This window comes from Aethalodelphis obliquidens, unplaced genomic scaffold (assembly GCF_003676395.1).
Source record: "Aethalodelphis obliquidens isolate GAN/ISIS:26980383/991018 unplaced genomic scaffold, ASM367639v1 scaffold42, whole genome shotgun sequence".
Taxonomy (NCBI): Eukaryota; Metazoa; Chordata; class Mammalia; order Artiodactyla; family Delphinidae; genus Aethalodelphis; species Aethalodelphis obliquidens.
This window is the reverse complement of record NW_020837986.1, coordinates 14,937,963-14,964,966: the sequence shown is the minus strand read 5'-3', so window position 1 is coordinate 14,964,966 and position 27,004 is coordinate 14,937,963. Positions and strand designations below refer to the sequence as shown.

General features: G+C 41.6%; 1 protein-coding gene across 3 annotated transcripts in view; it reads left to right on the top strand.

Annotated features, from left to right (window-relative positions):
- SIRPB1 (signal regulatory protein beta 1) overlaps positions 1-26,051 on the top strand; it is a 50,060-nt gene extending 24,009 nt beyond the window's left edge. For 2 of the 3 annotated variants that reach the window (XM_027078716.1, XM_027078718.1), the window contains 5 exons: positions 6,699-7,052; positions 12,756-13,076; positions 13,662-13,991; positions 22,951-23,059; positions 23,685-26,051. In XM_027078716.1, coding sequence (XP_026934517.1) covers positions 6,699-7,052; positions 12,756-13,076; positions 13,662-13,991; positions 22,951-23,057 — 1,112 coding nt within the window. In that variant the 3' untranslated portion in view covers positions 23,058-23,059; positions 23,685-26,051. The remainder of the gene's footprint in view (positions 1-6,698; positions 7,053-12,755; positions 13,077-13,661; positions 13,992-22,950; positions 23,060-23,684) is intronic. The other variant, XM_027078717.1, reaches the window with a different exon arrangement.
- Positions 26,052-27,004: the final 953 nt, after the last annotated feature.

Below are 27,004 nucleotides of genomic sequence, written 5' to 3'. Positions count from 1 at the left end.
CTAATAGACACAGATTTCAAAAAGGAGATAATGAAAATACTGAAGGAATTAAGAAAGGGTATCAACAGAAATGCAGAACACTGTAAAAAGGAACTAGAAACTATGAAGAGGAACCAAGAAAAAATAGAAAACTCATTTGCTGAGATGAAAAGTGAACTAAAGGCAATGAATAGCAGAATGAATAATGCAGGAGAACAAATAAGTGATCTGGAAGATAGAATAATGGAAATCACCCAATCAGGACAGCAGACAGAAAACCAAATGAAAAAAAAAAAATGAAAGGAATATAAGAGACCTATGGGATAATATAAAGCTTGCCACTCTACACATAATAGGGATTCCAGAAAGGAAAGAAAGAGAAAAGGGGATCAAAAATGTATTTGAAGAAATTATGGCTGAAGACTTCCCACACCTAAAGAAGGAAACAGATATCCAGGTACAGGAAGCACAGAGGGTCCCAAACAAGGTAAGCCCAAAGAGACCTACACTAAGATGTATTCTAATAAAAAATGGCAAAAGTTGATAAAGAGTGGATTCTAAAGGCAGCAAGAGAAAAACAAAGAGTTAATTACAAGGGAACCCCTATAAGGCTATCAGCAGATTTCTCTACAGACACTTTGCAAGCCAGAAGGAAGTGGTAAGATATATTCAAAGCCCTGAAAAGGAAAAATCTGCAACCTAGAATACTCTACACAGCAAGATTATCATTTAGAATCGAAGGAGAGAGAAAGAATTTCTCAGACAAGCAAAGCTAAAAGAAAATAGCAATACTAAACCTATTCTAAAGGAAATATTGAAAGATCTTCTCTAGAAAAGAAGTAAGAATATATAGGAAAGACAAAATCACAGTTAGAAAGCAAATCACTTAAATAAGCTAGTATGCAGATTTAAAAAATCAAAAAAAATCTGTGAAAATGATGATAACCACAATGAACAGCAAAAGGATGAACATAAAGATGTAAAAGAGGACATCAGAATCATACTGATAAAATGTGGGGGAGGAGAGTAAGAAAATGTACATTTGTTTTCATTTCATAGAATGTGTTTGAGCCTCTATGACTACCAGTCTAAGGCAAGTAGATATAGATGGGGTTAATATACTTGAAAAACAGGTAACCACGAATCAAAAACATACAATAGACTCACAAAAACCAGAAAGAAGAGAAATAAGTATAATACAAAAGAAAATCATTAAACCACAAAAGAAAATGAAAGGGACAAAGAAGAAATACAAAATCAATGGGAAAACAGGCTCAAAATGGCAATAAATACATAGCTATCAATAATGACGTTGGGGCTTCCCTGGTGGCACAGTGGTTGAGAGTCCACCTGCCAAGGCAGGGGACACAGGTTCGTGCCCTGGTCCGGGAAGATCCCACATGCCGCAGAGCGGCTGGGCCCGTGAGCCATGGCCAATGAGCCTGTGCGTCCAGAGCCTGTGCTCCGCAACAGGAGAGGCCACAACAGTGAGAGGCCCGCATACCGCAAAAAAAGAAAAAAATTACGTTAAATATCAATGGACTGAAAGCTCCAATCAAAAGGTACAGAGTGGCAGATTGGATAAAGAAACAAGAGCCTACAATATGCCGCCTACAGGAGACCCAGTTTAGGGCAAAAGACACACATAGATTGAAAGTAAGCGGATGGAAAAAGATATTTCATGCAAAAAGAAATAGGAAGAAAGTGGGGGTCACAATACTCATATCAAGCAAAATAGACTTTAAAACAAAGGCCCTAAAGATAAAGAAGGACACTATATAATGATAAAAGGCTCAACACAAAAAGAGGATTTTACACTAGTCAACATATATGCACATAATATAGGAGCAGCCAAATACATAAAACAAATACTAACAGAAATAAAGGGAGAAATTGACAGGAATACAATAATTAGATTTTAACACCCCACTCACATCAATGGACAGATCTTCTAGACAGAATGTCCTAAATGATACAATAGAACAGTTGGACTTCATTGATATTTTCAAGACTTTACATTAAAAAAAAACCCAGACTACACATTCTTTTCAAGTGCACATGAAACATTCTTTAGGAATGATCACATATTGGGACACAAAACAGACCTCAATGAATTTAAGAGTATAGAAATTATCTCAAACATCTTTTCCGAACACAACAGCATTCAACTAAAATCAACCGCAGAAAAAGAAATGAGGAAAAAGATTACATGGAGACCAAATAAAATGCTACTAAAAAAACAATGGGTCGAGGATGAAATAAAAGAGGAAATTTTAAAAATACCTTGAGACAAATGACAATGAAAACACAACAATACAAAATCTATGGGATGCAACTAATGCAGTCCTTAGAGGGAAGTTCATAGCAATACAGTTCATAGCCTTCATCAAAGAAACAAGAAAATTCTCAAATAAACAACATAGCTTACCACTTAAAAGAATTAGAAAAAAAGAACAAACAAAATGTAAAGCCAGCAGAAGGGAGGAAATAATAAATATCAGAGAGGAAATAAAATAGAGATTAAAAAACAGTAGAAAAAAATCAATAAAACCAAGAATTGGTTCTTTGAAAGGGTAACAAGATTGACAAACCTTTGGCCAGGCTCACCAAGAAGAAAAGAGAGAGATCCTGGATAAACAAAATAAGAAATGAAAAAGGAGACATTACATTTGATACTGCAGAAATATAAAAAAAACATAAGGGAATACTATGAATAATTATATGCCAACAAATTCGACAACATAGAAGACATGGACAAGTTTCTAGAAACATACAGCCCACCAATAATGAATCAAGAAGAAATAGATAATTTGAACAGACTGATCATGAGAGGTGAAGTAGAATCTGTAATAAAAAACGTCCTACAAATAAAAGTCCAGGACCAGATGGCTTCACAAGTGAACTATACCAAACATACATAAAACAAATAGAAGAATTTATACTGATCCTTCTCAAACTCCTCCAAAAAGTTGAAGAGGAGGGAACACTCCCAAAGACATTCTATGAAGCCACCATTACCCTGATATCACAACCACACAAAGACACCACCAAAAAAGAAAATTACAAGCCAATATCTTTGATGAATACAGATGCAAAAATTCTCAACAAAATATTAGCAAACCAAATCCAACAACACATAAACAATATCATACATCACAGACAAGTTGGATTCATCCCAAGTTCACAAGAATGTTTTGACATACAGAAATAAATCAATATGATACACCCCACAAACAATACCACATGATCATCTCAATAGATGCAGAAAAAACGTTTCACAAAATTCAACATCAATTCATGACAAAAAACTCTTGCTAAAGTGGGTATACAGGGAACAAAACTATTTATGACAAACACGCAGCTAAAATAATAATCAATGGTAAAATCTGAAAGACTTTCCACTAAAAAATGGAAAAAGACAAGGATGCCCACTCTCACCTCTTCTATTCAACATAGTATTGGAAGTCCCAGCTACAGAAATCAGACAAGAAAAAGAAATAAAATGTATCTAAATAGGAAGGAAAGAGGTAAAATTGTCATTATATGGAGATGACATGATACTATATATAGAAAATCCTAAAGACTCCACACAAAAACTACTAGAACTGATCAACAAATGCCACAAGGTAGCAGGATACAAGATTAATATAGAGAAATTGGTTGCATTTCTTTACACTCACAATGTAATATCAGGAAGGGAATGTAAAAAAAACAATACCTTTAAAACTCACACCCCCCAAAATAAAATACTTAGGAATAATCCTGACTAAGGAGGTGAAAGACTTATACACTGAGAACTATAAAACATTAATAAAGGAAACTGAAGATTATTCAAAGAAAAGGAAAGATATCCCATGCTTTTGGATTGGAAGAATTAATATTGTTAAAATGGCCATACTACCCAAAGCAATCTACAGATTTAACTCAATCCCTATCAAATTACCCATGAAATTTTCCCCAGAACTAGAACAAATACTCCTAAAATTTATATGGAACCACAAAAGACTCAGAATTGCCAAAGCAATCCTGAATAAAAAGAACAAAGCATGAAGCATAACCCTCCCAAACTTCAGACAATACTACAAAGCTACAGTACTCAAAACAACATGGTATTGGCACAAAAACAGACATATGGATCAATGGAACAGAATAGAGAGCACATAAATAAACCCACATACTTACGGTCAATTAATCTTTGACAAAAGAAACAAGAATACATAATGGGAAAAAGACAGTTTCTTCAGCAAGTGGTGTTGGGAAAGTTGGACAGCTGCATGTAAATCGATGAAATTAGAACATATCCTTTCACAATACAAACAAATAAACTCAAAATGACTTAAAGACTTAAACATAAGTCATGACACCATAAAACTCCTAGAAGAGATCATAGGCAAAACATTTTTTGACATAAATTATACCAAAGTTTTCTTAGGTCCGTCTCCCAAGGCAGTAGAAACAAAAACAAACAATGGGACCTAATCAAACTTACAAGCTTTTGCATAGCAAAAGAAACCATAAACAAAACAAAAAAACAACCTACTGAATGGGAGAAAATATTCACAAAGGATTTGACCAACAAGGGCTTGCTTTCCAAAATATACAAACAGCTCATACAACTCAACAACATTTGTCCAAAGAATAAATACAAATGGCCAATAGGCACATGAAAAGATGCTTACTAATTATTAGAGAAATGCAAATCAAAACTAAAATTAGGTACCACCTCACATCAGTCAGAATGGTCACCCTTAAAAGCTCTACAAATAACAAATGCTGGAGAGGATGTGGAGAAAAGAGAACTCTCCTATACTGTTGGCAGGAATGTAATTTGGTACAGCCACTATGGAAAACAATATGGAGGTTCTCAGAAAAATAAAAATAGAATTACCATATGATCCAGTGATCCCACTCATGGGCATATATCCAGACAAACTTTTATCCAAAAAGATACATGCACCCCTATGTTCATATAGCAGCACTATTCACAATAACTAAGACATGGGAACAACCTAAAAGTCCATCGACAGATGAATGGATAAAGAAGATGTGGTATATATATACAATGGGATACTATTCAGCCATAAAAAAGAATGAAATAATGTCATTTGCAGCAACATGGACACAACTAGAGATTATCATACTAAGTGAAGTAAGTCAGAAAGAGAAAAGAGAAACACCATATGATATTTATATGTGGAATCTAAAAGATGACACAGGGAATTCTCTGGTGGTCCAGTAGTTAGGACTCCACGTTTCCACTTCAGGGGGCCTGGGTACGATCCCTGGTTGGGGAATTAGGATCCCGCAAGCTATGCCACATGGACCTCCCCCCCAAAAAAAGATGAGACAACAGAACCTATCTACAAAACAGAAACAGACTCACGGACATAGAGAACAAACTTGTGGTTGCCAAGGAGGAGAGGGTAGGGGTAATGTAATCTATTATATATGGAATGGATAAACAACAAGGTCCTACTATATAGCACAGAGAACTATATTCAGTATGCTATGATAAGCCATAATGGAAAAGAATGTATTAAAAACAGAATGTATATATGTATATACAAGAATATATGTATGTATAAATAAGTCAATTTTTGTATAGCAGAAATTACCAAAACACTGTAAATCAACAATACTTCAGTATAAAAAAGTTATAAATCAAGTAAAAAGAAAAAAGTAGCCCCCCAAAGAGATCTATGCCCTATACTCACCTGTGAATATTTTACTTTACTTGGAAAAAGAGATTTTGTAAAAGTGATTAAGTTAAGACCCTTGCTATGGGGAGAATATCCTAGATTATCATTGTGGGCCCAATATAATCTTATAAGAATGAGGCAGGAAAGCCAAAGTTAGAGAAGTACAAGTGACAATGGAAGCAACATTAGAGTCATAAGAAGATGGAAACCATGAGAAAAGGAGTGTAGACAGTCTCAAAAATTTGGAGAGACAATGATCAGAGCATCCAGAAGAAATGTAGCCCAACTAACTCCTTGATTTTAGTCCAGTAATACCATTTCTGGTCCTTTGACATCCAGAATTATAATAAAACTGTCACTTCAAGCCACTAAATTTTTGATAATTTATTACAGCAGCCTTAGGTAACTAATAAAACATGACTATGTCATTGGGAAAAAATGCTAGGGACTTGAAACAATATTTTACTTTCTTCTTAAACTAAATGTTCATTGTGTTGGGAGCTCTGCACATCACTGCCACTCAAGTATCCAGGTTGTTGGAGCCAACCTCATCATGAGAATGTGGATCTCTGGGGAAGATGGAAGTTGGTCCATAAAGCCTCTTGCAGTTAAATGAATAACCTACGAAATATATCCATCACTTCTCCTCACAACTCAGTGGTCTAAAGAAGACATGTGATCCCACCTAATGCAAAGGCCAGAAGTGCAGCACTCCAGGAGGCCACAAAGTGAACAGCCAGAAATATTTGGTGAAGTGTGACACTTCCAATGAGGGCTCAAGTACTCAAACTCATTCTCTGCCACATCATTTAACCTCTCTGTGCCTCAATTCCTCTCTTGTATTAGGGTCTCACGTTATAGGTTCATTGTGCAAGTTGCATGCAATATACACGCAATGGGCTGAGTTCAAGGCTGGCTCATGGTGCACTAAGTTAATGAAAACTGTTGTTGATAAATAACTGAGAAAACCTACTGGATCACCTAAGGATGAATAAATAACTGGATTGTGTTTCCCTCCAGGAGTGGCAGGTGAGGACAAGCTGCAGGTGATTCAGCCTGAGAGGTCAGTTTCAGTTGCAGCAGGAGAGACGGCCACTCTGCGCTGCGACGTGACCTCCCTGCTCCCCGTGGGGCCCGTCAATTGGTTCAGGGGCACAGGGCCAGGCCGGGGGTTAATCTACAGTCTCAAAGGAGGCCCCTTCCCTCGAGTAACAACTGTTGCAGATATTACAAGGAGAAACAACATGGACTTTTCCATCCACATCAGTAACATCACGCCAGCAGACACCGGTATGTACTACTGTGTGAAGTTCAAGAGAGCAAGCCCTGACGTGGAGGTTAAGTCTGGACCAGGCACTCATCTCACTGTGAGTGGTGAGTATGGCCTGGGTCTCTTTTGTCCCCCTGGTCTGTGACAACAAGTCAACAAGAATGCCCTCCACCCTTTGAGAAAAAAGAAAAAAAAGAAGGATCAAGTGCAGCAGTGGGTGTTTATATCAAGATCTGATTTCACTCCCTTTTACAGATCAGGGAAACTGAGGCCTGCAGAGGTTGTGCTACTTACCAAAGGCCCCACAACTGGGAAAGTTGGGAAAAGTCTGGAACCCCAGTCTGCCTGGCTCCACAGCCCTTGCCTTTTCCATCCCGTCTAGCCCTTTGGTTCCAGGGCTGAGGGAACTGAAGGTCTGAGCGACTTGCCCCGTCACAGCCCAGGTATCACCTCCTGCCTCCAGAGAGTGCTCCCCTCAGTGTGGCTGAGTCTTCTCTTTATTCAGCACCTATTGAGCACCTACTGTGTGCCAGGCCCTGCTCCAGATGTTGTGGAAGCAGCAGTGAACAAAGCAGACAAGGCTCTTCTCCCGTGGAACTTATGTTCTCTCCCCTTCCAAAGAGAAGTCCATCCAGGGCAGGGTTTCTTTATTTCCTCTTCAGAAACATCACACTGAGAAGAAATTCCTAGAGGCATAGGTTCAGTGTTTACTCTAACGGCCAGGGCTAGAGGAGATGCCCAGAGGTTGAGTGTTTCCTGGGGGTCTTTTGGGAAAACCCTCCTGTGATTCAGGGACCGACTCACAGAGTCACTGAAGGCTCCCAGCAGAGTTGGGTCATCTCAGAATGTCCCTCCCCAGGGAAGAGGTTCCCCATGTGGGTGACTTAGGGGCTGCCCCATTGAGGCAGCAAAGGCACTCATTAAGAGTTTTCTGACAAAGACCCTGGATCCTCTTCCTAACTCCTGAATCCTGGACTGTGACACAGGAGAGACCTTTTGACACTGTCTGCCCAACCCTCCATGTACAGATGGTGGCCTGAGGCCAAGAGGTGACTGGAACCCAGACCACAGTCCCATGGTCAGTGAGTGAGGGGATCCTTCCAGAACCCAATCTGATTCCAGGCCAGGCTCTTTCCTGTACCAGCATTGGAACTGGTTTCATGGAAGAGCCTGGTACATGGAAGTTAAAGAATAAAAGCTCCTTGAATTAACCATTGAACATGATGTTTTCATTGCTTTCCCATAGGGTCAGGAGGCTCCTCGCATTCAGGCCCTAAGTCCTGAGGTGACGGGAAGCTTCTCCCTACTTTCAGCCACATGATCCCAAGTCCCTCATTCCATACCAGCACCTAGAGCTGCGCATTGTTTCAACAGCTGCTTAACATTCAGGGTATGGAGACAATCGTTTTCATCTTAGAGTCTCCTGTTGACGGATACTAAGGTGTTCCTAACCTCGGGCTATCGAAACAGCACCGCAGTGGATAACCTTTCCATGTGTCACTCTCCTCAAAGGGGAAATACCCACTGGAAGTAGCATTGCTAGATCAGAGAGGATGTGTATTTTAATTTGTGTGATTATATTGCCAACTTTCCCTCCTAGTCATGGTAGCAAATGAATCTTCCCAGAGCTCCAGGCATTAGCAGGCAAGGTGGCTTTATCCTGACTTTGCAGCTATTACTAAACTTCCCAGCTGGTGGTTCCCTTGCTCAGCCAATCACAGCTAGTAAGTGGTTCCACTGCCACTCAGATCTGCTGCCTCCCAGGAGGCTGCTCGTCCTCTTCCCCAGGCCGCCTGCCCAGAGGATTCCCTGGATGAGAAGGGAAGGAGGGGGAGGGGAGCAGCAGCCTGTCAGATTCTGAATCTTCCTCACGGCATTTACTCCTTATAATCAGTGCTCTGAGGGTAGGGCTGTCTGTTGTCCCTTTTACATATGAGGACACTGGGGCTCAGAGAGAGGACCTGATATGTGAGCAGGTAGGGGAGCCAAGATTGAGCCCAAGTACCTAGACTCACGACCCTGCTCTCTGCACACCCCACTGTGCTGGCAAGTGTGGAGAAAACTCCAGGCCTGTCCTCTTAAAACCTTGTATTGTTCTGTTCTTTAGCAATAAGCATTTAAAAAAGTCCTGTATGGGAGGCAAGTCTAGCTTTACCACAGATCAGACAGATACTACAGTGTCTCACGATGTGCTGAATGTTCCTAAAATGCAGGGCTCAGCACACTTAAAAGCACCAGGAGTTTTTCTCTCCATTGTTGCGATCTTGCTTCTTCACTAGGCCTCATGGGGGAGCAGCTCCAGGAAGTACAGCGTGGACAGCACAGAGAGGGGCCAGTGCAGTCCCAGCAGCACCATGCACGCCCATTCCTGGCTCTGCAGGCCGAGGATGAGGTGCTCCCTAGAGGGCGCTGGGGGCCCCGTGTGAGCAAGAGTTCATATTCTAGACTCAGGTGTCAGGGGCCCATGTCTTCCCTTGTTGCTACAGGGTCCCCAGGCCTGGGCACTCAGAAGCCACTCCTCCCTGTACTTGCTTGAAGTCAAGAATCTCAGAGGGAAAAGGGGAGGGTGGTGGTAGTGTGGGGGCTTGTGAAGGTGGGGCGCTTGCTCTGCTGATAGCCATGAAAGCTTGGAGGTGACAGGAAACACTTCTGGGGCACAGTGGTGGGGAGGGTGAGGAGACAGTCCCTTCATTTCTCTCAGCCTCAGTTTTCTCATCTGTAAAATGGTGATCATCATGGTCTCCTTTCAGGAGAGTTGGAAGGATTTGAGGTGCTCTGTCTAAATCACCAGCACAGAGTAGGGGCCCCCCAAATCGAGGTGTTATTTCAAGGCTGTGACCCAGTTCCCTGTGCTGGGTCCCATTTCCTCACGTGTAGAAAGAGGATAATCACACAGCCTTTGCATTATGTCCTGAAGGTACAACGACCTGGTGACAGGACAGCCCCTCAGAGAGCGATGGTGCTGGCCTCCCAGGCTGTGTGATCTTAGCTAGTCTCAGTTCCCTCTAGTTCTCAGTTTCCCCGTCTGTAAAATGGTGGTAATCACGCTGTCTTTCAGGGGTCTGTGATGACTCGGGAGCATCTGGGAAGCTCTGGATGGGGTGGACTGGGTATCACTGAGCTCAGTGCACAGTGGTTGAGAGCCTGGGTTGAGCCTCCCCTGCCTGGGCCTCCATCCCAGCTCTGCCCTATCCCAGCTCTGGGACCTCTGACGAGTCCCTCCCCACACTGGGGCTTCGTATCCTCATCCGTCAGTGACAGCCCTGCCCTCACAGAGCATCTGCAGGAACTGAATGAGGGACACATGTCTAGAGGTTAGAGCAGATCCTGGCATATGGTACGTGTTCCACCAACGTGAGCTCTGCTGTGCTGGAGCCAGAGGACCTCGGATGGGTCGCTTTCTCTACAGGACTAAGTACAACTGGGGTTGGGGTGGAGCTGGGCTCCTTTAGACCTTGGCTACTTATTAGAATCACCTGAGAGATGGTAAAAGATCCCTAGACCCTGGTTCCACCCTAGAAATTCTGATTTAATTGGTCCAACGTGGGCCTGGGCAGCTGAGTCTTTTCACTCCTGCAGAGGATGCTGGTGCCCTGCTAGGGCAGAGGAGCCCTGAGTCACGTGTTCTCTGAGGTCAGAGGGAAAGCTGTGGTTTTTCTAGGACAGAGGCGGGTCACCCGTGGTGCCTGGGTTGTACGAACAGCTCTCCTGTGTGTGAGCGCTTCAGAATAGCCCGTGACGGTGACAGCTTTTAGGACGCCCAAGAAAGTCATTTGGAATCGATTGGCAGGCACACACCCCACCTCCAACAGAGCTCACCTGGGCTGAGAGGTGCATCCTCCCAACTCAGACCACCCTGTTCAGACCCGAGCTTCATCACTGGGGAAACCTTCCCATCTTTACACACATGTGTGTGTAAACAGGCTCTGGAATGCCTGCAAATGCTCCCTGCTCAGCCTGGAGACCTCCTGCCTCAACACGCCACAGTGACACTGACAAAATCTGTTCTTCCTCCTTTCAAAATGCTTACAGCTTCCGTAAAGAGCTCATCTGCAGGAAAATGCCTGTGATCTCTTGTGTATTTTGAAAACCAATTCCCCAAACTTGTTTCTTGAGGGAATTATTTTTAAAAATGGGAACAGATTTATAATTTGGTGTTTCTACTAGTTTTTTCCTGTGGATTTTTGTATGACAGCTACATGGAGCACGATTTGAGACTCTTCTTGGTGTTTCTGTTGTGCTTTTGTTTTAGAACTAGAATGGCCAGATCTTATGATAACAATCATGGGTGTTGTTCATTTTTTACAAATTATGGGTGTTATTGATTAAGCACCTACTATATGTCAGGCTCTGTGTTTTACATATATCCTGGCTCATCTTACCAGGTGGTGCTTGTATCTACTTTGTCCAGAAACAGACACTGAGGATCAAGGATAACGAACAGTGACACTAAAATCGATCTGTCCTGCGTGCAGTGAGATGAGCTCTGACCTTTACTTGCTGGGTGCCCTTGTCCAGCTTCGTCCTCCCTGAGCCTCATCCCATATATGGAGTCACTCTTGGGCCTCTCTCACAGGGCTGGCGAGGGGATTAAAGAGCTGAGGGTGATGGAGAGATCAGGCCCTCTTTAGGCTCTGAAGAAACTCTGGACAAGTGGTAACTGATCAGAGTATCTTGTCCCTTTAGGGGTGTCCAGGATGCTGGTGTTTATACAATTTGACATTTTAAGGTAACTCCTTGCTATGTCCTCAAACGTTTGATGAGTTTTAAGAAGCAAGTTAAGTATTTACAAATGCAAATATTTGTAATGTTTGCTGACTTTTACAGGAGGTGTTGAGTAACAATGAACAATTGGGAGACACCCTACAGGAACCTTCTAAAGAGAGAAAGCACCCTCACGTTTCATTTACCCATTTGTGTGTTTCTGGGTGCATTATAGGCCTGTGCCTGTGTCTCCACAGAATTAATAACAATTAAGAAATTAACCACCACTGGTTTCTCAGCACTCAGTGATCTTTCTTCTCAACCCAAAACTGAACCAAGAGAAGAACCCAGACTCAGAAAAACATCCCTTTGTTCCCTTCTTTTGAAATTCAGGGATTGATACATTAGTCCTACTGAAATATTCGTGGAAAGAATGAAAACTATGCAGTAAATTCATAAACACCTGAAGGGACAGCTCTGGGTATAAATACAGTCCAGGTTAAAGAGATATTTGTGTTTGTTGGTTTTGTGAATCATCTTGTGTTTTACTCATAGCAAAAATGCTCCCACTACCTGATTTAACCCTCACTGCAGCCCAGGAAGGGTAATGCCTGCTGTCCCCTTTCACAGACGAGGAGCTGGGAGGTGCCATGGCCACAGCTCTCGTTGGACGGTCAGCCTGGTTCAGCTTCCATGTGGTCCCGCTATGATCCCGCTTCCCCTGCGTTTACTTCTGTGAACACTTCTCCGAACTTACCTAAGTTTTCCAGGGTGAGCCCAGCTAGGAACAGTTAATAGGAGAGTGAGACCAATCAGTACTTTTGTTCCTTTGCCCAAACTGGTGGGAAATCACCTGGCAGATGTAAGAAGGTGGACTATGAACTCAGGCCTGGAATTCGATGTCAGCCCTGCCCCTGACTCAGAGTCACCTCTGGGAACCTGTGTGTCTCCTCTGTCAGATGAGGATGATGACACTGCCCTCCCAGAACTATTTGAAGAATTTAAAACATAATATGTGTGGTGGTTCTTAACTGCGTCACATTTTCATCATTAGTGATGATAATTACAATCATGTTCATCATTTATAAATGTTCCTTTTGTAGCCAAACCCTCTCCTCCTGTGGTATCAGGCCCCACAGTGAGGGTCACACCTGAGCAGACAGTGAGCTTCACCTGCAAATCCCACGGGTTCACCCCCAGAAACATCTCCCTGAAATGGTTCAAAAATGGCAATGAGCTCTCAGCCTCCCAGACCGACGTGGAACCAGAGGGAAACAAAGTTTCCTACAGCATCTCGAGCACAACCAAGGTGGTGCTGGCCCCAGGGGATGTTCGCTCCCAGGTCATCTGCGAGGTGACCCACATCACCCTGCAGGGAGACCCTCCTCTTCGTGGGACAGCCAACTTGTCTGAGACCATCCGAGGTAGAAGCCCCTCACGCCAGCCTAAGCCCGCACCTGCTCTCAAGGCCTCAGCCCCTTCCTCCTCCCTGCTTTTTGCTCCAGGCCTCAAATTGCCTGGAATCTACTTCCTGACAGTCCTGCCCCATCACCAGGCTCCTAGATGAGCTGGTCACTAACTATCGTTTTAACGGCAGCTGCCAGGTGGACACCCATCATGTGCCAAGCACTGTGCTGAGTAGTTTCCTTTACTTTATCGATAGTTTCTCCAACTACTGAGCACCTACTATAAGCCAGGCCCCTATGTGCTTGGCGATTTCGTATATTTTGCTGCAGGTATTATATTCCAACTGCATGCCAGGGGCTGTGTTTGTAGATGACACACATCATTAACCTACTAGGAGCCCAGTCCTTGAGCACCTACTGTGCGCCCTGCAGTGTGCTTATGATTTCATTTCTATGCAAAGACACCCCCGGTGTCTGAGCACCTGCTGCATGCCTGGCTCTGTCCTCTAGTGACTCCCTTGCTGTGCTGGAAGCTGTTATCCAGCCCCTCTCCTGTGACCTGTTGGTTCCATAAGGTCAGAGCTTCTGCCTATGCTGTTTCAGTTCCGCCTACCTTGACGATTACCCAACACCCCATGGCGGGGAACCAGGTGAATATCACCTGCCAGGTGAACAAGTTCTACCCCCAGCGCCTACAGCTGACCTGGTTGGAGAACGGAAATGTGTCCCGAATAGACATGGCCTCGACCCTCATAGAGAACAAGGACGGGACCTTTAACCGGACGAGCTGGCTCGTGGTGAACTCATCTGCCCACAGGAAGGCTGTGCTGCTCACCTGCCTGGCGGAGCATGACGGACAGCCGGCGGTCACCAAAAACCACATTGTGGAGTCCTCTGCTCCCCAGAAGAACCAGGATGCAGATGAACGTATTGGTGAGGCCTCCACTCCAACTGACCCAGTTCTTTACTTTTTTTATTTAATATTAAAGGTAGTAATTCATGCTTATTATAGAACAATCTAGAAGTCAATAGGTGTAAAATAGAATTTCAAAATAAGTTCCCTCCCCTAAATCCCACACCCCCAAGAGTGACCACTGGTAAGAGTTTGGCATATTCTTTATAGATCTCTTGACATAAATTTCCATGAAAGAAAGTAGGAAGGAGGGAGATCATTCTGTTCATGGAGTCCTGCCTCTCACGCTCTTCAACTAACAGTAATTATGTTCCTCATTCCCTGTCCACCCACCCACCTCCCTCCTCCTTGTCCTTTCTAACCTCTGCTTAGTCTCTCTCCAGCCTAGACTTTTCCATCTATATCAGTAACATCACCCCAGTAGACACTTGCACCTAATATTCTGTGAAATTTTGGAAGGGTAGCCCTGAGGACATGAAGTGTGAGTCTGAACCTGGCACCCAGGTGACCATGAGTGGTCACTGCACAGGGCTCCTTTGTCCCCTGATTTGTGACAATGGACTAGTAATGATCACAGTCGCTCACTGAACATTTTCTAAATGCAGATCTCAGTTCAGCTGTGATCTCTGTTCCTGCTTCAACAACCCAGAGGGAGACTCAGGGAGAAACGAGGGACGGGGGATGCTGTTGAAGATTTGTTGCCTTTAGTTCAGATGATTGGGCTAAACTAATAAAGGTGAATCTGAGTCCCTGAGGACAGGAACCACCAGGCTTTATAACAGATATGTGCTAATTAAAGACAGGTTCCCCCTCAGCTGGGCATCGTCCCAAGGACAGTCCCCCTTTCTATGAATAAAATATGTCTTATAGGCTGTCATGTAACATCAAGAGAGGGTCGAGTCACATCCAGGAGTCTTTCCTCCAGAAGACCTTTCAAAGTCCCACGTTCCTTCCAACATGCCCGTGGTGTTGTCCTCAACTTCGGGGTCAATGCTAGGTCACTGAGTGACCATGTCCCTGCCTGCTGGAAGAATAAAGAGAGGAAGGGGAGAAGAAACAACTTCCCTTAAACAAGAGATATAGAGAAGTTGCATAATTGTGTTCACTTTAACTTACTCCTGTGTGCACAACCAGTTGTCAGTGGAGTCCACAATTGTGTGGTCATACGGTTAAGGACCTTGATTTTCTACAAAAACTAATACCAGTGCACACTTAATATATAATCAATATTAATCCCCTAATATCATTTAAAATGGAGTATAAATTCAAATTTTCCAAAATGTATTTTGTTGTTGTTTTTGTGCACCAAAATTTTAATTCATCTGTAAGTTCTTGGCAAAAATTTTCCATGACTCCATCTGGGCCTTGAGAATCTATTTTTTTATTTGAAAAGAATTTGAATTATTTAAGACTATTCAGATTATTCATTTAATATAGTGTGAGCTGTGGTAGGTTCTGCTTTTTGAGGTATTTGTTCCATTGTCTCTAAGTTGTCAAGTTTCTTGCTGTATAGTTTTTCATAACATTCCCTAACTATCCTTTTGATGTCTGAAGGGTCTGTAGTGATGTCCTCTGTTTCATTCCTGATATTGAAAATGTGTAATTCATTTTTTCTTTGCAGTTGTACTAGAAGCTTTTCAATGTTATTGGTCTTTTAAAAGAACCCACTCTTTTTTTTCCTTATTAGTCATCAATTTTATACACACCAGTGTATACATGCCAATGCCAATCACCCAGTTCATCACACCACCACCCCAAACCCCCTCCACTTTCCCCCCTTGGTGTCCATACGTTTGTTCTCTACATCTGTGTCTCAATTTCTGCCCTGCAAACCGGTTCATCTGTACCATTTTCCTAGGTCCCACATATATGCGTTAATATACGATATTTGTTTTTCTCTTTCTGACTTACTTCACTCTGTATGACAGTCTCTAGATCAATCCACGTCTCAACAAATGACCCAATTTTGTTCCTTTTTATGGCTGAGTAATATTCCATTGTATATATGTACCACATCTTCTTTATCCATTTGTCTGTCAATGAGCATTTAGGTTGCTTCCGTGACCTGGGTATTGTAAATAATGCTGCAGTGAACATTGGTGTGCATGTGTCATTTTGATTATGGTTTTCTCTGGGTATATGCCCAGTACTGGGATTGCTGGATTGTATGGTAATTCTATTTTTAGTTTTTTAAGGAATCTCCATAGTGGCTGTATCAATTTACATTACCACCAACAGTGCAAGAGGGTTCCCTTTCCTCCACACCCTCTCCAGCATTTGTTGTTTGTAGATTTTCTGATGAAGCCCATTCTAACTGGTGTGAGGTGATACCTCATTGTAGTTCTGATTTGCATTTCTCTAATAATTAGTGATGTTGAGTAGCTTTTCATGTGATTCTTGGCCATCTGTATGTCTTCTTTAGAGAAATGTCTATTTAGGTCTTCTGCCCGTTTTTGGATTGGGTTGTTTGTTTTTCTAATATTGAGCTGCATGTGCTGTTTATATATTTTGGAGATTAATCCTTTGTCCATTGATTCGTTGGCAAATGTTTTCTCCCATTCTGAGGGTTGTCTTTTCATCTTGTTTATGGTTTCCTTTGCTGTGCAAAAACTTTTAAGTTTCATTAGATCCCATTTGTTTCTTTTTGTTTTTATTTCCATTACTCTAAGAGGTGGATCAAAAAAGATCTTGCTGTGATTTATGTCAGAGTGTTCTTCCTATATTTTCCACCAAGAGTTTTATGGTGTCTGGTCTTACATTTAGGTCTCTAATCCATTTTGAGTTTATTTTTGTGTATGGTGTTAGGGAATGTTCTAATTTCATTCTTTTACATGTAGCTGTCCAGGTTTCCCAGAACCACTTATTGAAGAGACTGTCTTTTCTCCATTGTATATCCTTGCCTCCTTTGTCATAGATTAGTTGACCATAGGTGTATGGGTTTTCCTCTGGGCTTTCTATCTTGTTCCATTGATCTATGTTTCAGTTTTGGTGCCAGTACCACATTGTCTTGATTACTGTAGCTTTGTAGTATAGTCTGAAGTCAGGGAATCTGATTCCTCCAGCTCCGTTTTTTCCCTCAAGACTGTTTTGGCTATTAGGGGTCTTTTGTGTCTCCATACAAAATTTAAGATTTTTTGTTCTAGTTTCATAAATAATGCCATTGGATAGGGTTTCCATTGAATATGTAGATTGCTTTGGGCACTATACTCATTTTCACAATATTGATTCTTCCCATCCAAGAACATGGTATACCTCTCCATCTGTTGATATCATCTTTAATTTATTTTATCAGTGTCTTATAGTTTTCTGCATACAGGTCTTTTGTCTCCTTAGGTAGGTTTATTCCTAGGTATTTTATTCTTTTTGTTGCAGTGGTAAATGGGAGTGTTTCCTTAATTTCTCTTTCAGATTTTTCATCATTAGTGTATAGGAATGCAAGAGATTTCTGTGCATTAATTTTGTATCCTGCAACTTTACCAAGTTCATTGATTAGCTCTAGTAGTTTTCTGGTAGCATCTTTAGGATTCTCTACATATAGTATCATGTCATCTGTAAAGAGTGACAGTTTTACTTCTTCTTTTCCAATTTATATTCCTTTTATTTCTTTTTCTTCTCTGATTGCTGTGGCTACGACTTCCAAAACTATGTTGAATAATAGTGGTGAGAGTGGACATCCTTGTGTTGTTCCTGAACTTAGAGGAAATGCTTTCAGTTTTTCACCATTGAGAATGATGTTTGCTGTGCGTTTGTCATATATGGCTGTTATTATGTTGGGGTAGCTTCCCTCTATGCCCACTTTCTGGAGAGTTTTTATATAAATCAGTGTTGAATTTTGTCAAAAGCTTTCTCTGCATCTCTTGAGATGATCATATGGTTTTTATTCTTAAGTTTGTTAATATATTGTATCATATTGACTGATTTGCATATATTGAAGAATCCTTGCATCCCGGGGATAAATCCCACTTGATCATGGTGTTTGATACTTTTTTTTGTGTGTGTGGTACGCGGGCCTCTCACTGTTGTGGCCTCTCCCATTGCAGAGCACAGCCTCCAGACACGCAGGCTCAGCAGCCATGGCTCATGGGCCCAGCTGCTCCATGGCAGGTGGGATATTCCCAGACCGGGGCACGAACCCATGTTCCCTGCATCAGCAGGCAGACTCTGAACAACTGCACCAGCAGGGAAGCCCAATGGTGTATGATACTTTTAATGTGTTGTTGGATTCTGTTTGCTAGTATTTCGTTGAGGATTTTTGCATCTATATTCATCAGTGATATTGGTTTGTAATTTTCTTTTTTGTAGTATCTTTGTCTGGTTTTGGAATCAGGGTGATGGCGGCCTCATAGAATGAGTTTGGGAGTGTTCCTTCCACTGCAATTTTTTGGAAGAGTTTGAGAAGGATGGGTGTTAGCTCTTCTCTAAATGTTTGATATTATTCACCTGTGAAGCTATCTGGTCCTGGACTTTTGTTTGTTGGAAGATTTTTAATCACAGTTTCAATTTCATTACTTGTGATGGTCTGTTCATATTTTCTATTTCATCCTGGTTCAGTCTTGGAAGGTTATACCTTTCTAAGAATTTGTCCTTTACTTCCAGGTTGTCCATTTTATTGGCATTGACTTGCTTGTAGTAGTCTCTTAGGATGCTTTTTATTTCTGCAGTGTCTGTTGTAACTTCTACTTTTTCATTTCTAATTTTATTGATTTGAGCCTTCTCCCTCTTTTTCTTGATGAGTCTGGCTAATGGTTTATCAATTTTGTTTATCTTCTCCAAGTACCAGCTTTTAATTTTATTGATCTTTGCTATCGTTTTCTTTGTTTCTATTTCATTTATTTTCTGCTCTGATATTTATGATTTCTTTCCTTTTGATAACTTTGGGCTTTGTTTGTTCTTCTTTCTCTAGTTCCCTTAGGTGTAAGGTTAGATTGTTTATTTGAGATTTGTCTTGTTTCTTGAGGTAGGCTCGTATAGCTATAAACTTCGCTCTTAGAACTGCTTTTGCTGCATCCCACAGGTTTTGGATCACCGTGTTTTCATTGTCATTTTTCTCTAGATATTTTTTGATTTCCTCTTTGATTTCTTCAGTGATCTCTTGGTTATTTAGTGAGGTATTGTTTTGCCTCCATGTTTTTGTGTTTTTTACGTTTTTTCCCCTGTAATTCATTTCTAATCTCATAGCACTGTGGTCAGAAAAGAAGTTTGATATGATTTCAATTTTCTTAAATTTACTGAGGCTTGATTTGTGACCCAAGATGTGATCTCTCCTGGAGAATGTCACATACACACTTGAGAAGAAAGTATAATCTGCTGTTTTTGGTTGGAATGTCCTATAAATATCAATTATATCTATCTGGTCTTTAAATTGTGTCATTTAAAGCTTCTGTTTCCTTATTTATTTTCATTTAGGATGATCGGTCCATTGGTGTAAGTGAGCTGTTAAAGTCCCCCCATTATTATTGTGTTACTGTCGCTCTCCTCTTTTAACTGTTAGCAGTTGCCTTATGTACAGAGGTGCTCCTATGTTGGGTGCATATATATTTATAATTGTTATATCTTCTTCTTGGATTGTTCCTTTGATCATTATGTAGTGTCCTTCTTCGTCTCTTGTAACATTCTTTATTTTAAAGTCTATTTTATCTAATATGAGTATTGCTACTCCAGCTTCCCCTTGATTTCCATTTGCATGGAATATCTTTTGCCATCCCCTCACTTTCAGTCTGTATGTGTCCCTAGGTCTGAAGTCGGTCTCTTGTAGAGAGCATATATATGTGTTTTGTTTTGTATCCATTCAGCAAGCGTGTGTCTTTTGGTTGGAGCATTTAATCCATTCACTTTTAAGGTAATTATAGATACATATATTCATATGACGATTTTCTTAATTGTTTTGGGTTTGTTTTTGTAGGTCCTTCTCTTCTCTTGTGTTTCCCCCTTAGAGAAGTTCCTTTAGCATTTATTGTAAAGCTGGTTTCGTGGTGCTGAATTCTCTTAGCTTTTGCTTGTCTGTAAAGCTTTTGATTTCTCCATCAAATCTGAGTGAGATCCTTGCTGGGTAGAGTAATCTTGGTTGTAGTTTCCTCCCTTCCATCACTTTAAGTATATCATGCCACTCCCTTCTGGCTTGTAGAGTTTCTGCTGAGAAATCAGCTGTTAACCTTATGGGAGTTTCCTTGTATATTATTTGTCGTTTTTCCCTTGCTGTTTTCCATAAATTTTCTTTGTCTTTAATTTTTACCAGTTTGATTACTATGTGTCTCGGCATGTTTCTCCTTGGGTTTATGCTGTATATGACTCTCTGTGCTTCCTGGATTTGGGTGGCTGTTTCCTTTCCCATATTAGGGAAGTTTTCGACTATAATCTCTTCAAATATTTTCTCTGGTCCTTTCTCTCTCTCTTCTCCTTCTGGGACTCCTATAATGTAAATGTTGTTGCGTTTAATGTTGTCCCAGAAGTCTCTCAGGCTGTCTTCATTTCTTTTCATTCTTTTTTCTTTATTCTGTTCCACAGCAGTGAATTCCACCATTTCTGTCTTCCAGGTCACTTATCCGTTCTTCTGCCTCAGTTATTCTGCTATTGATTCCTTCTAGTGTAGTTTTCATTTCAGGTATTGTATTGTTCATCTCTGTTTGTTTGTCCTTCAGTTCTTCTAGGTCTGTGTTGAACATTTCTTGCATCTTCTCGATTTTTGCCTCCATTCTTTTGCCGATGTCCTGGATCATCTTCACTATCATTATTCTGAATTCTTTTTCTGGAAGGTTGCCTATCTCCACTTCATTTAGTTGTTTTTCTTGTTCCTTCATCTGCTACATAGCCCTCTGCCTTTTCATCTTGTCTATCTTTCTGTGAATGTGGTTTTTGTTCCACAGGCTGCAGGATTGTAATTCTTCTTGCTTCTGCTGTCTGCCTTCTGGTGGATAAGGCTATCTCAGAGCCCACTCTTTGTTTCAGTTATTTTCTCTATTGTTTATCTGTTTTCATTTTCACTGATTTTTCTTCTTTATTATTTCCTCCCTTCTGCTTGCTTTGGGTTTATTTTGCTCCTTCATTTCTCATTTCTTGAGGCAGGAATTTAGATTATTGATTTAGACTTTTTCTTTTTCCTAGTGCCACACCTGTGTCTCCTCTTGTGCTTGGTTCCTGACTGCTGTGTTCTTCCTCCAGTCCTCAGGTCCCTAGACAGTCTGCCTCCTCTTCCACTTCAGAGTCCTTCTATGCTTGTCCCGTGTGTTATTTCTAGGGTTCAAGTTGTACTGAACGAGGAGAGTAGGAGAGAAGAGTCCATGCCATCTTGTCTGGTATGACCTGTAAATGCTTTATCATCTTCCATCTTCTGCTCAGGCTCAACCAGGGCTGGTACTTCAGGGTGCTGCAGGGTGCCTGACGCATGATGCTTGCTAGTGTAGTAAAGCTGGAAATGTCTTTTGGAGCACCTAGGTTGGCAGGCTGAAGAGAAGTGTAAGATGCTGATGTGATCCTTCTCCCTGGATCCAAAGCCTACCCCAGGCATCTGAGGGCTCCAACCACTGCAGGCTGCATCCAGTGGGTCTGGTGTGAGGATGCACATCTTATTGTTTGTTTTTATGGTATTGGGGTTTTTTACAATATTTCTAGCCTAATGGACCTCTCTTCACTAGTACAGCATAAGTCAAGATGTTAACGGAGTTTTTGGTTGGTTCATTGGTTGTTTTGTTTTGCTTTGTTTTTTTTTTTTTTTTTTTTTTTTGCAGTATGCAGGCCTCTCACTGTTGTGGCCTCTCCCATTGCGGAGCACAGGCTTGATGCACAGGCTCAGCGGCCATGGCTCATGGGCCTAGTTGCTCAGCAGCATGTGGGATCCTCCCAGACCTGGTCACGAACCCGTGTCCCCTGCATTGGCAGGCGGACTCTCAACCACTGCGTCACCAGGGAAGCCCGGTTGGTTGGTTTTGATAGTGGGAGAAATGTTCTGAGTCCTCTAATTCTTTGGTTCTCTTTTGTCTTTCAGGAACCTAAATCCCATCCCCCTGCTTTTTACTTTTTCCCTTTACCTCTCAATTGCCATCAGCACGTCTTCCTTCTTTCCAATTTTTCTACCCAGAAGTTATGCACTTTAACTCATGCATATCCATTTATTCACATCTGTTCTCCTTGAATTAGGTTCCTATAGTCAGTGTAAGTAATTACCACATTTAATGATTTAATACAAGACAAATGCATTATCATACAGTTGTAGAGGTCAGAAGTCTACAATGGGTAGCTGGGCTCTTGAGAAGAATCCATTTCCTTGCCTTTTCCAACTCCCAGAGGTGTCCACAGTCCTTGGCAAAGGGCCTCACATCAGTCTGACCTCTGCTTCTGACATCACATCTCCTCCAACTGTTCTGCCTCAATCTTTTACTTATAAGAATCTTTGTGCTTACATGGCCTCCACTAGGAAAATGTGCCCATCTCAAGATCCTTAACAAATCACTACTGCTAATCCCTTTTGACATGTAAGGTAACATATGCACAGGTTCTGGGGATTCTGTTCCAACCCTTTTAAATCACACATACTTTTAAACCCCTTTCTATGATCTGTGCTCCTTAGGACACTTTTCCAATATTTTCAAAGTTTAGACAAATTTATATTGGTGGTGGTATTTCCAAATAACTCTAGCTGCCTTGTCTATTTCTCCATAATTTTCCTGGTGGCTGGTTGAAGATGGGATGGCAGCCTAGTGAGAGACTATTAGGATTTGCTGAATTTTCTCTTGTCTCACAGTTATTTTCACTTCTGACATTTTCTCTTCAAGTAATAACACCCTTGCAGCCTGAGAAAAGAGAGTAGGAGAATGAGGGACTCCTGTATGCTGATTTCTGCCTCAAGCTTGAGCCCAGGATGCAGGTCAAAGCCTCAGAGTGCTGATGGGCCCAGGTGGCCTCAGATGGAGTAAGTCGAGGCCCCTGGGAATGGCTCCTGTGTGATCCCTCTAATCGCTCCTCTTGTCCCTTGATGATTTCCAGGCCCAGAGCTGTCTTCTCCTCTCCTGGTAGTTCTCCTCCTAGGCCCCAAGGTGCTGTTGGTGGTCGGTGTCTCTGTCATCTTTGTCTACAGGAAGCATTGGGCCTGACTGTAAGTTGGGGTAGGAGGGAGGGCAGGACAAGGTCTGTCCTAGATGACATAAGGTCAGTAGGGGAGCCAGCCCATAGGTCACACAGGGTCAGGGCCCACGTGGGGATAAGAGAAGGGGACACACTTCCCTCAATACCCTCAGGAGTATCCTGTTTCCCTCTAAGAGGTGCCCAACTCCCAGGAGGTGTGTGGGGTCCTGGAGGAGGTGGGCTGGATCAGGGGTTTTCAAAGGGTGTCTCTTAGCAGTTCTGTAGAGGAAGTGGGCAGAGGGTGCTGAATGAGGAGGAGCTGAGTGGGTGGTTCCCTTAGAGACCATTTCTAAACACTTGAGTCCTGGGGCTCCTTGGGGCAAAAAGAATCCACATTTTCAGGTTATGTTGAGAACTCTGGATTGGCTATTCTGAGAGCGGCTTCTGCTCTGACCCTCCATGTGACAGAACAGAAGGGCTGGGGATGGGGCATCAGAACTGGGGAGGAGGCTGAGGGGTCAGAGTGCTATCCCAGGGGCTGCTCATCCTCTCAAGACAGGCATCCCGAGAGGAGAACACCTGGGCACATAGGAGGCATGCAAGGAACATTTCCTGAATGATGAGCAGATAATTAAATATGGACATGTTTCTCACAGCTCCTTCCTTCCTCCCTGCTGGTGTCACCCTCAGTGTCTGCTGCCTCCTTCCCTTCCTGAGGGACCCAGCCCAGGAGAAGGACTCAACTGGGAGATTCCATGACTCTGCTCCAAATGCTTCTCCTCCGTGGAGACTTGCCTGCCCACATGCCCCTGAAGCCACCAGAGCTGGGTCTTCATACATGGTCCTGAGCAAGGATCATGGGAAGTGGCTCTGGGAGCTGACTCAGGACATTTCCCTGGAACGTGAGAAATAAGTCAGATCAACACAGATCAGGTTATCTCTCATCCATCACCTTGGACTCGGCCATGAACTACACAATAATGCCCTGTGCTGAGGAGTTATTCTGTCCTCTGGATTCCTGCCTTCACCTGACTCCCCACCTTTTGAGGTGCCTTTTTAGTACAAATGACTCCCCATCTTAGTTTTAAGAAAAATTATTCTCCTTCCTCATTGTCTAAATATCCAACTTCTCAAACCCAGAAAATAGTGTTCCCTCCTCTCTCCATGATGGGAAGAGTAGTTTTTCTATAATCTTGCATCCTTCCCAACCCTATTGCTCATGGTAAATATACTGTGTCCAGAAGCCTGGAGTCATCCTTGATTTCTCTTTCTTTTATATCACGTATTCAATTCTGCCTTCAAAATGTTTATGTCCAGTGATCAGATGGAACTCTTTAACAATTGACTATCCAAAAGGAAAAAAAAATAAAGAAAAGTTCTTGGTATAAATACTCCCAATGTGGTCAATTTCAAGTTAGCAACAGTTTAACAACTAGTTTGCAAAATTCCTGAAAATGTAAATATCAGCTCTCATGAGCCAGTCCAATCCCCTCCAGCACACTTCTTAATTGCATTCATAATCTGCACATTCTCACCCCCACCACTGATCCCTGGTCCCAGCCACCATCATCTCTTCCTGCACCATTGCTATAGTCTCTGACTGGCTTTCCTGTTTCAGCCTCAGTGATTCCTTGGGAATGTAAGTCAAATCCTATCATTCCTCTGCTTCCTCCTCCAACATGTCTGCCTGGCTCACTCTCTTCCTTCATTTCAACCTCTGCTCAAATATCACTTTATCAAAGCCATCTTCCATATACCATCCTGTATAAAGTATCAGTTCCTCTCTCAGCCTCACATTCCATGACCTCTTGACCTGATTAACTTGTTTCCTGAACACTTATTACCATCTGACATACGAAGCATAGGCAGTTCTCACTTTGCATAGTAGAGAAGGACCATAAAAATTACTGTGTAAACTGAATCATGGAAAGTGATCTCAGTAATCAATGGGATAAATAAAGATTGTTCTGTGATCATTAAAATTTGATTTCAAAATATTAGGAACTCTCTTACTGTCAGCTACTAATAATATGTAGTTTAACAAATTAGAAACACTGAGAATTAAAGCAATTTATTTCTTTATAAAAACTTATCCAAAGTGTTTGAATCGTGCTTGCCTTCTTCTTCTTGCATAATTTATAATATAAGAGCATCTTTTTTACAACTTGGTGAATTATGCTCCTTGCAAAGTTTGGATCCGTTTCCGACATTTTATGCCTTGTACTCTCAATGTCGTGAAATCTTTACAAACTTTCTTTAATTCAAAGTATTTGCTGTTGTCACTTCCTCTGGGACATTTTCACTCTTTTCCTCACCACAACTTTCCTCATTTATGTGGTAAGTTTGCCTTTACTAAGTTCTTCTGATTGCATATGTAGAATCTTTCTAACACTATTAAGGTACCTTGGTCAGCTATTTCTTCTGTAATCCATTTATATTGTTTGAATATAACTTCTCGCATCATCATATTTTGTCTCTCCATGGCACTTTCATCTTTGTTGCCAGTTCCCTTTTATAATTATTCACTTTTGTAAATGTCATGTGGGTTTATCACTGGGAGACAGGAGAAAATACAACTACGTATTTTGCTGTCTGTGCCTAAACTGTGTAAGAGAGTCACAGTGACCAATCACTACAGACTTTCAAAGAATTGATATGATTGGTTACTGATCACGATGAGCATCTGTTAGTACATAATGATTTGTGGAATGAAGTATACTTAGCAGCAAAGTTGTACGTTATGTATCGTTCACAGTAAAGTTCCTGTGGTGACTGAAATCCGAACCCTGTGTTGGGGGATTGATGTTATTTAACTAAACTGAAATTCATGCACCAGGCAAAATGAACACTGATGTATGTGTTGTCTCTTCCTCAAACAGGACATCAGTTCTATGAGAAGGGACTCTGAATCCTCAGGTGCCAGAACAGTGACTGCCACATACTAGGCCATTGTTTAATTTAATAAATGAATAAATTAGTTTTTACCAGATGTTGGATTTCAAAATAAAAATTATCTAATTCAATCATCTGGCTCTTGTGTTCTAAAGTTTTTTCATTAAAGGCTAATCTCTCTTCTTTGTGTTCAGAAATCCTATCAAAAATTCAATATTCTTCAGAACCCAAGGAAGTGAAAAACCAAAAGAAAACAAAACCAAAAAGCAAAAACTGACATTGATTAGAGTTTGTCAAAGGGGCTCAGAAACAAACTGAAAGAGGTCCCAATGGACAAAGCTGGAACAATTTGGGCAAGAAATATTGGAGATATATATATATATATATATATATACACACACACATATAGATATGTATATATATGTATATATATACACACACACACACACACACACACATATATATATACATATTCTGAATGTTTTTGTCCCCTCAAAATTCACATTTTAGAATATTAATGCCCAATGTGACCATGTTAGAAGTTGGGGCATTTGGAACATGACTAGTACATAAGGGCTCCTCTGTCATGAATGGGATTAGTACCCTTCTAAAAGAGACCCCCAAGATCATCCTAGTTCCTTTTTCCATGTGAAGATACAATGAGAAATCTGCAATCCAAAAGAGGGCCCTCACCCAATCAAACTGCCAAGCTGATAGTGGAATTAGAGCTTCCAGAACTGTGAGCAATAAATTTCTGTTGTAAGCCATCCAGTCTGTGATATTTTGTTATAGCACCCAAATAGATTAAGACAGATTATAAACCAAAATATAATAAATATCTATGAGTCCATATAGATGTAAATAAATAATTTAATAAATTAATAAATGGAGAATTAAAAAAAATCTTCTTTGCAGGAAACTCTCAAATTATGAAGACACTTCACTCTAAATAAGGGGAAAACCAATTCACTACCCCTGAAGTATGGGCTGCACATGGTGACTCCCTTCCAAAGGGGATGAATGGAAGGAGGAAAAAGGGTTACTTTACAGTGGGGAAACCTGAATAATACAAGTTAGCCAGGTC